The 11,879-nt window shown below is 43.2% G+C and overlaps 1 protein-coding gene across 8 annotated transcripts in view; it reads left to right on the forward strand.

The window, feature by feature from the left end:
- Positions 1 to 11,879, forward strand: part of LOC122541477 (carcinoembryonic antigen-related cell adhesion molecule 6-like) — a 178,319-nt gene that overhangs the window by 57,509 nt on the left and 108,931 nt on the right. For all 8 annotated transcript variants that reach the window (XM_043678265.1, XM_043678270.1, XM_043678268.1 and 5 more), the window contains one exon: positions 6,948 to 7,211. In XM_043678265.1, the coding sequence (XP_043534200.1) occupies positions 6,948 to 7,211 (264 nt within the window). The remainder of the gene's footprint in view (positions 1 to 6,947; positions 7,212 to 11,879) is intronic.

Raw genomic sequence — 11,879 nt, forward strand, 5'->3', positions numbered from 1 at the left:
AGGTAAATGGGAGTAATGGAGAGTGAGATGTATGTGGAGGATTGTTTGAGGGGGTGAAGGAGATGGAGACAGGTGGATGGTGTCAACGTGTGGGAGATGGAGATGAAGAAGGGCGGTTGTGATTGAAGGAGAGCGAAATGGGGATGAAGGAGGGGATAGATAGGGTGAAGGAGTGGGAGATATGGAATTATGAGGGAGTAATGGGAGAGAAGGAGGGGGAGATGGTGTGAAGAGGGGTAGATGGGAGTAAAGGAAGGGTAGATGTCAAACAGTCATAGAGTCATAGAGATGTACAGCACGGAAACAGACCCTTCGGTCCAACTCGCCCATGCCGACCAGATATTCCAATCCAATCTAGTCCCACCTGCCAGCACCTGGCCCATATACCTCCAAACCCTTCCTATTCATATATCTATCCAGATGCCTTTTAAATGTTGCAATTGTACTGGCCTCCAGCACTTCCTCTGGCAGCTCATTCCATACACACACACCACCCTCTAAGTGAAAAATTTGCCCCTTAGGCCTTTTTATATCTTTCCCTTCTCACCATAAACCTATGCCCTCTAGTTCTGGACTCCTCCACCCCAGGGAAAAGACTTTATCTATTTATCCTATCCATGTCCGTCATGATTTTATAAACCTCTATAAGGTCACCCCTCAGCCTCCGACGCTCCATGGAAAACAGCCCTAGTCTATACAGCCTCTCCCTATAGCTCAAATCCTCCAATCCTGGCAACATCCTTGTAAATCTTTTCTGAACCCTTTCAAGTTTCACAACATCTTTCCAATAGGAAGGAGACCAGAATTGCACGCAATACTCCAATAGTGGCCTAACCAATATCCTGTACAGCTGTAATGTGACTTCCCAACTCCTATACTCAATACTCTGACCAATAAAGGAAAGCATACCAAAAGCTTTCTTCACTATCCTATCTACTTGCATCTCCACTTTCAAGGAGCTATGAACCTGGTCTCTTTGTTCAGCACATTCCCTCGGATCATACCATTAAGTGTATAGGTGCTGCTAAGATTTGCTTTCCCAAAATGCAGCACCTCACATTTATCTAAATTAAAGTCCATCTGCCAGTTCTCAGCCCATTGGCCCATCTGATCAAGATCCCGTTGTAATCTGAGATAACCCTCTTCGCTGTCCACTATACCTTCAATTTTGGGGTCATCTGGAAACTTACTAACTGTACCTCTTATGCTTGCATCCAAATCATTTATATAAATGATGAAAAGTAGTAGACCCAACCCCGATCCTTGTGGCACTCCACTGGTCACAGGACTCCAGTCTGAAAAACAACCCTCCACCACCACCCTCGGTCTTCTACCTTTGAGCCAAATGGCAAGTTCTCCCTTAATCCATGAGTGAGTGAATGAGGGGTAGATGGGGGTGAAGGAGAGGTAAAAAGGTTTGGAGGGATAGATTGGATTGAAAGAAGGACAGATGGGTGTCAGGATGGGGAGGTGAGGATGAAGGAGGGATAGATGGAGTGAAAAACGAGAGATGAAAGTGAAGGAGGAAGAGATGGGGATAAGGAGATATAGATTCGGGTGGAAGATGAGTAAGGTGGGTGTGAAGAAGGGGAAGATGGAGAGAAGGAGGAAGGAGGGGTAGCAGGGGATATGAGCTGAATGTGGAGTGGATGGAGGTAAAGGATGAGGAAATAGGGGTGAATGCTGGAAAAATGGGGCACTGGACCTCTCAGAACCTCCTCTCTGTCAATACTATTTTTTTTTGATTTTGCACACTTCTCCCTGTTTTCCCACATTGTCCCTGTAACTTGTAAACAGCAGCACAAAGTATTCATGTGTAATTCTACTAACAATCCTCTGGCTTCACACACAAATTGCCACTGATGTCTTGAATGGTCCAAGTCTTTCTTTTTGTTTTTCTTTTATTATTAATGAACTTGTAAAATAACTTTGGATTTTCCTTTATTTAACATGCCTTTATCTTGTCCCTTTTTGCTCTCCAACTTTCCATTTTAAGCTCTCCCTTTCACATTCTATACTCCTCAAGGCTTCTGCTTTCAGACCTCAATATCTCCCTGAAGGCTTTCCTTTCTTTGTCCCATCCTATATGTCCCTTTATATCCAGGGTTCACAGCTTTTCCTCCATTGGAACATCTTAGCCATGTACTTTCCCTATTTCCTCTTGAATGCATCCCACTACTCTGACACAGATTTATCTAAAAGTATCTGCTCCAAGTCCACTCTGGCTAAATCATACCTGATCGTATTAAAATCAACCTTTCCCAGTGGAGAACTTTAATTTCGGGCCCATCCTTGGACTGTTCCACAACAATCTTGAATCTAACTGAGTTATGATCGTTGTCTGCAAAATGCACCTCTACTGGTACTTCAACCACTTGCCCAGTTTCATTATCTAAAATTAAATCCAACCCTGCCCCCTATCGTGTAAGGCCTTCAATGTACTGGCTTAAAGAGCTCTCCTGAATGCATTTTAAGAATTTCATTCCTGAGCCTTGCACATTATGACTATCCCAGTTAATTTTGGGGAAGTTGAAATCCCCCACTATCGCTACCCTATTACTTTTACACATCTCTGAAATTTTCTGACATATCTGCTCTTCATTTTCTCTCAGATTGTTAAGGGAGCCTATAGTACACTCCCAGCAATGTGATTGCTCCTTTGTGGTTTTTAAATTCTACCCATATGGCTTCATTTGAGGAACCTTCCAAGATGTAATCTCTCCTTACAGCTGTAACCTATTCCCTGATCAATATTGCAATAACTACTCTTCTTTTATCTTCTTCCCTGAATCGCCTGTATCCTGGAATATTGACTGCTGACCATGCTCTTCATTCAACCATGTCTCAGTGTTAGCAATAACTTCATACCCTCATGTTTTAATTTATGTCCTCAACCGGTTTGCCTTATTCATTTGACTCCAAGCATTAGAATAAATACCATCCAATGTTGCCTAATTCCCTCAAGCCTTAACTATCCTATAATTTCGAGCCTTCCTAATTTACTTACTGTCTCTTTCAGTTTTTTGCCAGGAATCCTCCCTTGCTGAACTTTCTCATAGGAACCTATCCTCTGCCAGGTTAGTTTAAATCTTCCCCAATAGCACTAGCCAAACCTCCCCATTATAGAGTCCTACAGCACAGAAACAGGCCCTTCAGCCCAAAACGATCCATGCTGACCAAATGTCTGTCCATGGTAACCCCATTTCCCTGCACTTGTCCCATATCCTTCAGATCCTTTCCTATCCATATATTTGTTCAAATGCCTTTTAAATGTTGTTAATGTACCCACCTCAAACACTTCCACTGGCAGCTCATTCCATATGTGTAACACTCTCTGTGTAAAAAGGTTGCCCCTCTATTTCCCTTTTATTCTTTCCCCTCTAACCTTAAACTGATGTCCTCCAGTCTTCAATTCCTCAACCCTGTCATCCTCAATTCTCCTACAGTCTAAAGAGAAAAGACCTAGCTTGTCCAACCTCTTCCTATAACTCAGACCATCGAGTCCAGGCAACACCCTCATAAATTGCTTCTGCACTCTTTCTCGTTTAATAACATCCTTCCTATTGCAAGGTGACCAGAACTGAACACAATACTCCAACTGCGGCTTCACCAATGTCCTGTATAACTGCAACATAACTTCTCAACTTCTATACTCAATGCCATGACTGATGACGGCCAGTGTGCCAAAAGCCTTCTTCACCGCCTTGTATACCTAAAACTTCACTTTCAGATAACTGTAAACCTGAACTCCAAGATCCCTCTGTTCCACTACACTCCTTAAGGCTCTACTATTCACCATGAAACTCCTACCTTGATTTGATTTTCCAAAATGCAAGACATATCTGTATTAAACTCCATTTGCCATTTTTTGGCCCACTTCCCAAGTTGATCAAGGTCCTGCTGCAATTTGTGATAATCTTCCTGTCTCTCCACAATACTGTCTAAATTGTGTCATCAGCAAACTTGCTAATCATGCCTTGTACATTCTTAGCTGGAAATGTGTTGCTGGAAAAGCGCAGCAGGTCAGGCAGCATCCAGGGAACAGGAGAATCGACGTTTCGGGCATAAGCCCTTCTTCAGGAATCTTGTACATTCTTATCCAAATCATTGATATAGATAACAAACAGTAATGGGCCCAGCACCAACCACTGAGGTTCTCCACTAGTCACAGGCCTCCAGACTGACAAGCATCCTTCCACTATTACCCTCTGCTTCATATCATCAAGCCAGTTGCGCATACAAATTTCCAGCTCGCCCTGGATACCATGCGATTTGACCTTCCAGAGCAGCCTACCATGTGGAACCTTATCAAAGGCCGTACTGAAATCTATTTGTACCAACCTGCTCTTGTCAACCTTCCTGGTCACTTCATCAAAGAACTCTAACAAATTTCTGAGGCATGACCTCCCACTCGTAAAGCCATGCTGACGCCTTCTAATCAAACCCTGTCTTTCCAAATGCATGGATATCTTATCCCTCAGAATCTTCTCAAGGAACTTAGCCAGCACAGATGTTAAGCATACTGGTCTATAGTTCCCAGGCTTTTCTTTTCAGCCTTTCTGAAAGAATGGCACAGCATTCACTATCTTCTGGTCTTCCAGGATCTCAACCATGGCTAACGCTGATGCAAAATTATCAGCCAGGGCCCCCGCAATTTCTTCTCCAGCCTCTGGTCCCATTCCAGTTCTGGTGCAACCCATCCAACTTGTACATGTTCCATCCCCCCTGTAAATGATAACATTGTCCCAGAAATCTCAAGTACTCTCTCCTCACCATCTCTCCAGCCACACATTCATGTGGACTAACTTCTACTCACATATATGAAGCACTGGAAGTAATCCAGGGATTACTACTTTTGGGTCCTGTTTCTTAACCAATCTGCTTGCAGGACCTCATCCCTTTTTCTACCAATGTCATCAGCATCAATATGTGACATGATCGCCTGCAGTTTGCCCCCTCCCTTCAGAATGGCCTGCAGCCATTCAGTGACATCTCTGATCCTGGCATCAGGGAGTCAGTATACCACCTTGGAATTGTTTTTGAGGCCACAAAAATGTCCATTTGTTCCCATTGCTATTAAATCCCAACCACGGTAGTTCTGGTGTAATTTGCTGTACATAGCTCTAATGAAGAGATTCCTTCACCAATGCTGCATAAGCACCACCATCAGCAGCTTTCTCAACCCCTCACTGTCTCTCCATTCTCAGGTTTCTTATCCCATATCCAGTATTGGATGAGCAGACATTTCCTTGAACCAAACATTGGGAAGACTGAGGTCGTTGTCTTCAGCCCCATCATAAACTCCACTCCCTCACCACCCATTCTATTCTTCTCTCTTGCAACTGGTTGAGGCTAAGGGAAGTTGTTCATGATAATTTCATGCTTCATCCCCAGATGAGCTTTCAAGCACAAAGCTGTTCCATTACAAAGGTTACCTATTTCCACCTATGAAATTTTGTCTGACTTTAATGCAGTCTCAGGCCTCCTGATGGAACCATCGCCAGAAATTTTGATCCCTTCAAATGTGACTATGTGATGAGACTGGTGGGAGGAATGTGCTGATAATCCAGCCTCACTACTCCGCGAAGTATCTCAATGATGTTAATAATTTATTTTATCTTTGTAATGACTGATATATCTGTCTTTTGTACTTCTGCTCAGAGTAAAAGAACTGTCCGCCAGGCTTCCTACTGAACTCAAAAATAAGTCATTTATTATAATCAGGACTTATTCTTAAAACACATGGGAAATGGGTTATGACTAAGCTACTGATCAGAATTAAGTTTGCCTAATCTTAACGACATGTATGCATGGTCAGACAAGACAAGACCACAATAGGGCTGCAAATATATTATGGATTAGAATATGATTGATAGGATATTATGATGGCACAGTAGTTCAGGGGTTAGCAGTGCTGCCTCACAGTGTCAGGGACCTGGATTTGATTCCAGCCTTGGGTGACTCTCTGTGTGGAGTTTGCACATTCTTCCCATGCCTGTGTGAGTTTCCACCAGGTGCTCTGGTTTCCTCCAACAGTTCAAAGATATGCAGGCTAGGTGAGTTTGCCATAGTATTGCATCTTTGCAGGGACTGCAGAGAGATTTGGGTGGGATGCTCTTCTGAGGGTTAGTGCAGACTCAAAGGGCTAAATGGTTTGCTTCCATACTGTAGGTATTATATGATTCTTTGAAATGTGATTGAGATATATAAAATTGTGAGGGACATGGATAGACTGGACAGAAAGAACATTTCCTTTTGACAGAGGGATCAATGACCAGAAGGCATTGACTTAAAGTAAGGGACAGAGATTTAGAGGAGATTTGAAGAAAAGCTTCTTCACCTAGAGGGTGGTGAGAGCTCGAGGCAAAATCTCTCCTTAAGATGTATTTAGATGTGCATTTGTGATGCCATAATATAGAAGGCAAAAAATAGGATTAGAATAGTTAGGTGGCTGTTTTCAATTGTCTTTAATGCGATGGCCCAAACGGGCTTTCTCTGTCCTGAAGATCTCTATGATCTCCCCCCACTTGACCCACTCCCACTTCACCCTCTTCTGCCCCCCCCCCCCCACTTCTACCCCTCCTTCACCTCCACATACCCGTCCTTCATCCCTTTCTTCCTTTCCTTCACCCCTTCTCCCTCTCTTTCACCCTGCTCTCCCACTCTGTCACCCTGCGCTCCCCCCAGAATCTGTGCAATGTAATGATTTAAAAGGGCTTTGTGGCTTTCAGAAATAGTCCAAGCCTCATTCAGTTATTGCTCAGAGCTTTCCTCCCCAAAATCCTAACATCCAACCGCAGTGATGAGCATCTCCTACAATGGAACGCATGCTGTGTTCCTCTTTATTCTCCAGCATAGATACAGGATATGCATATGAAAGGTATGTACTTGAGGATGTGTTTCACTTCCTCCTTCATATTAAACTTTTCTGTTTCATCTCGTTCCAGATCAGCTTGGAAAGCCGCAAATAAGTAGTAATTCCACCCTGGAGAACAGTATTGTTGCATTGACCTGTTCAGTGTCAACGGCGATCCAATCTGTCACATGGCTCATCTCAGGATTTGCTGCTCAAAATAACCGATACACATTGATCAATAATAGCAGGACTTTGGTCATCAAAAATGCTCAAAAATCAGACTCTGGCACATATACGTGTTTTGTACGAAACCCGTTCAGTGAAGCCAGTGCCAGCTACGAGCTGACAATCGAGTGTGAGTGTGTCAAGTTTTCTCTCCCATGTGAAAAGGTGTCACTTTCTTGTATTGCACTGTTTTTAAATCAGGATCAGAAAATTGAATGGTTTCTCCAAAAATGTACGGAATTCCACATAAACCGTGTTTGGTCATAATAGATATATGGAGGTGCCCGTGTTGGACTGGGGTGGACAGAGTCAGAAATCACGTGGCACCAGGTTATTGTCCAACGGGTTTATTTGAAATCGCACAAGCTTTTCGAGTGCAGCCCCTTCATCAGGTGCAGCTGCATCTGATGAAACGGCTACACTCTGAAAGCTTGTGCAATTTCAGATAAACCTGTTGGACCTGGTGTCAGGTACTCAGCAGAGGCCTTGGTGTTGAGATTACTTTAGGTGGGAGTGGGTTAACAACAGCATTGATGTGGATTGTAATGCACTTTACCGATGGAGTTGAATCTAGGAAGTGGGGGACAGAATTCCCGCCACAGGGTCTTTTCCCTCTGTCTCCTTTCAGTATGTGAATTTGGAAATGCCAAGTCATTCCCCGGCTTCAAACTCCACTCACACCTACCATGCATTAAAATTCAGTTCCACTCTGATCTTTGCTGAAGATCACCCTCTAGAATTTTCATTGTTGTCCTGCTCTGCTCCAGCAGCATATAAGAGAATGAGTGAATCAGCCATCAAGGATTGTCAGCAGCTAATTGACCACCAAAGACTCCATATCATAGGAGTGAAAACTACTGTCTCTCTGTGTGTCCAGTGGTCGGCACTGATGTTTTACGTGGCTGACGCTGATGTGATCACTAGACCAGCACTGATATATTTGCCTGATGAGCATTAATGTAGACACCTAATGGGTGATTATGAATTTGCCTGATGAGGTGCTTTTGTCTTTACTTTATGGGCACAGTCACGGCCACCTGATGGGCACTAATGCATTGAAAGGTCAGGCACAGACATGTTCAGTTGATCGGCACTGTTATGTTCACTTGACTGGCACTAATGTATTCCCCTGATGGGTACCGATATATTCACCAAATAGGCACTGATAATTTCACAGGACTAACAGTAATGTCTTCACCTGACAGGTACTAGTGCATTTACCTGACTGGCAGTAGTTTGTTTACCTGATGGGCACCAATGTATTCACCTGACAGGCATTCATATAGAGAACTGTTGAGAATTGCTTGTTCATATAACAGGCACTATTATGTGTTCCCCTGGTGTGCACAGTTCTGATGGGTTGTGATCTATTCATCTGTCGGGCACTGAGGTATTAACATTTTGGGCAATAATATGACTGATGACTGGAATTAATGTAGACGGATGATGAGCACTGATATACTCATATGATGGACACTGATGTGAACACCAAATGCACAGTAATGAGGTTACCTGATGGACAGTATTATATTCATCTGATTGACTTAATATGTTCACTTGGCAGGGGCAGAGGTGTTCAATGCGTTGGCACTGATGTGTTCACTTGATGGGCACTAATGTGTTGGTCGACTGGCACTGATCTGTTTGCTTAAGTGTCAACAATGGGCTCCACTGACTAATGCTGATATGTTCACCTTACTGGCACTATTGTTTCACCCGACTGACACCACTGTGTTCATTTGACATTGTGTGCAATTCTAGAATCCACATGACAGGAGGGATGTGATTTCACTAGAGAGGGGGCAGAAGAGATTGACGATGATGTTTTTCTGCTTTGAAGGGTTTCACTTATGAAGACAGATTGGATTAGACTGGGGTTATTTTTCTTAGAACAGAGGAAATTGAGACCTGGACATGATTGAGATGTGTAAAATTATCAGGGTCATAGGTAGTGTAGACAGGGGGAAAAAAAAATCCCCTTGTTGGAGGGATCAGTGAAGGTTTAGAGATGATGTGAAGAAAGGTTTTTTCACCCAGAGTATGGTCGGAACATGGAACTCACTGCCTGTGAAGATGGTAGAACTAAGAAGATAGACAGGAAGAAACCTGCTACTCAGTGAGTAAGGGACATAGATTAAAAGTAAGAGGCAGAGGTTTTAGAGGTGATATGAGGATCAACTTTTCACCCAGAGATAATCAGTACGCATGGTCTGTAAGGATGGGAGAAACAGAAACCATCATCATAATGAAGAAGTATTTAGATGTACAAGTGAAATCAAAGCAAACGAGGCTATGGGCCAAGGAAAATAGGGTTAGAATAGCGAGGCGGTAAATTTTGACCAGCACAGATGGAATGGGCCAAAGGGCCATTTTCTGTGCTATAGCATTTCGATGATTTAATGTATTTACCTGATGGGCACTAATGTGTTCACTAGACTGGCACTAATGCTTTTATGTTTGCCTGATGGGCACTAAAATGTTTAAATGATGGGCACAGATGTATCCACTGGACTGGCACCAATGCGTTCACTTAATTGACAGCAGTGCGTTCTCCTAGCTGGCACCAATGCATGTACTTGATGAGAATTAATGTACTTACCTGACTGATGCTGATGTGTTCAAAGGACAGACTGCAATGTGTTCTCTTGACTGGCACTGATGTGTTCAACTGATGGGCACTAAAGTATTTGCCTGATAAGCATTAATGTGGACACCTGATAATCACTGAAGCTTTCATTTGACAGGCACAAGCATATTCACTTGATTGGCACTGATCTGTTTATGGGATGGGCATTAATGCATTTACCTGCTTGGCACTGACATGCTCACTTTACTGGATCAATATGTTCACTTAATTGACATTGACATGTACACCTGACTGATACTAATGTGTTCATCTCACAGGCACTAATACGTTTACTTAACTGGTATTTTACTAATGGGCACTAATTGTGTTCATGAGCTTAATATGGATACCTAATAGGCACCTATGAATTTACCTGCTGGGCCCTTTTATATTTATCTGACAGGCAGTGATGTGTTCACCTGATGGACATTGATGTGTCTACCTGTCAGGCTTGATAAAATGTGGAGCTGGAATAAGTACTGAAGGTCAAATAGCATCAGAGGAGCAGGAGTGTTGACATTTCTGGCAAGACCCTTCAGGACACCTCGACTCTCCCGCTCCTCTGATGCTGCTTGACCTGTTATGTTTTTTCCAGCTTCACAATTTATTGACTCTGACTTTACAGCATCTGCAGCCTTTACTATTTCCAAACTACCTGACAGCACAAATTTGTTTACCTGAGATGATACCCAATGCACCATTATATGTTCAACTTACTGGTACTTACAGTTTAAAATGACGGGCACTAATGCGTTCACCTAATAGATTGTAAGAAACAAACCTCGAGCAGACTTGGGATCTAAGCTGACAAATGCTAGTATTTTAGATGAGCTCAAGTAAGTGTTTCCCTCTTGTTGGTTCCCTCACAATTTACTGCACACCCAGACTAGTAGATGTCTATTTTTGGACCCAACCAGCTCGATCATAATAATAAAACAAAGAACTTCAGGTGCTGAAAATCTGTAACAAAAACAGAAATTGCTGGCGAAACCCAATAGTTCATGGAGTGAGAGAGTCATAGAGATGTACAGCATGGAAACAGATGCTTCGATCCTAAATTCATCTAGATCCATTTGCCAGCATTTGGCTCATATCCCTCTAAACTCTTCCTATTCACATACCCACCCAGGTGCCTTTTAAGTGTTGTAATTGTATCACCCTCCACCACTTCCTCTGGCTGCTCATTCCATACATGGACCACCTTCTGCCCCTTAGGTCCCTTTTAAATCTTTCCCCTCTCACCTTAAACCTATGCCGTCCAGTTCTGGACTACCCCACCCCAGCAAAAAGACGTCTATTTATCCTATCCATGCCCCTCATGATTTTATAAACCTCTATAAGGTCACCCCTCAGCTTCTGATGCTCCAGGGAAAACAGCCCCAGCCTATTGAGCCTCTCCCTATAGCTCAAATCCTCCAACCCTGGCAACTTCCTTGGAGGGTCAATAAGATTGTTTCACCTTTTAGTTTCCAGTGCCTAGATTGATGTTGTGTAGTTGTCTCGTTTAATTTCTTTGTTGAGACTTCATGGTGATCAATACAACTAAGTGTCTTGTTAGGCCCTTTCAGATAGCAGTTGAGAGTCGACCACATTGCCATTATGGGATTATGAAGTCAAATCCCTGAGCCATTAACAGTGTACCAATAATGTCAGTCAGCCATTACTTCCCCCTCATCCTCAGTAACACCTTCACCCGACAGACTTGTCTCACCTGAAGGGCTTGAATAAGTTCATATTTTTGGGACTGAAGTGTTTCTGTTATACATTAAATGTGTTCAACTGATGGGCTCCAATGTATTTGATTCATAGAGTCATGGAGATGTACAGCATTGAAACAGACCCTTCGGTCCAACCTGTCCATGCCGACTAGATATCCCAACCCAATCTAGTCCCACCTGCCAGCACCTGGCCCATATCCCTCCAAACCCTTCCTATTCATATACCCATCCAAATGCCTCTTAAATGTTGCAATAGTACCAGCCTCCACCACATCCTCTGGAAGCTCATTCCATACACATACCACCCTCTGCGTGAAAAAGTTGCCCCTTAGGTTTCTTTTATGTCTTTCCCCTCTCACCCTAAACCTATGCCCTCTAGTTCTGTACTCCCCGATCCCAGGGAAAAGACTTTGTCTATTTATGCTATCCATGCCCCTCATAATTTTGTAAACAT

Source organism: Chiloscyllium plagiosum, chromosome 37 (genome assembly GCF_004010195.1).
Source record: "Chiloscyllium plagiosum isolate BGI_BamShark_2017 chromosome 37, ASM401019v2, whole genome shotgun sequence".
Taxonomy (NCBI): domain Eukaryota; kingdom Metazoa; phylum Chordata; class Chondrichthyes; order Orectolobiformes; family Hemiscylliidae; genus Chiloscyllium; species Chiloscyllium plagiosum.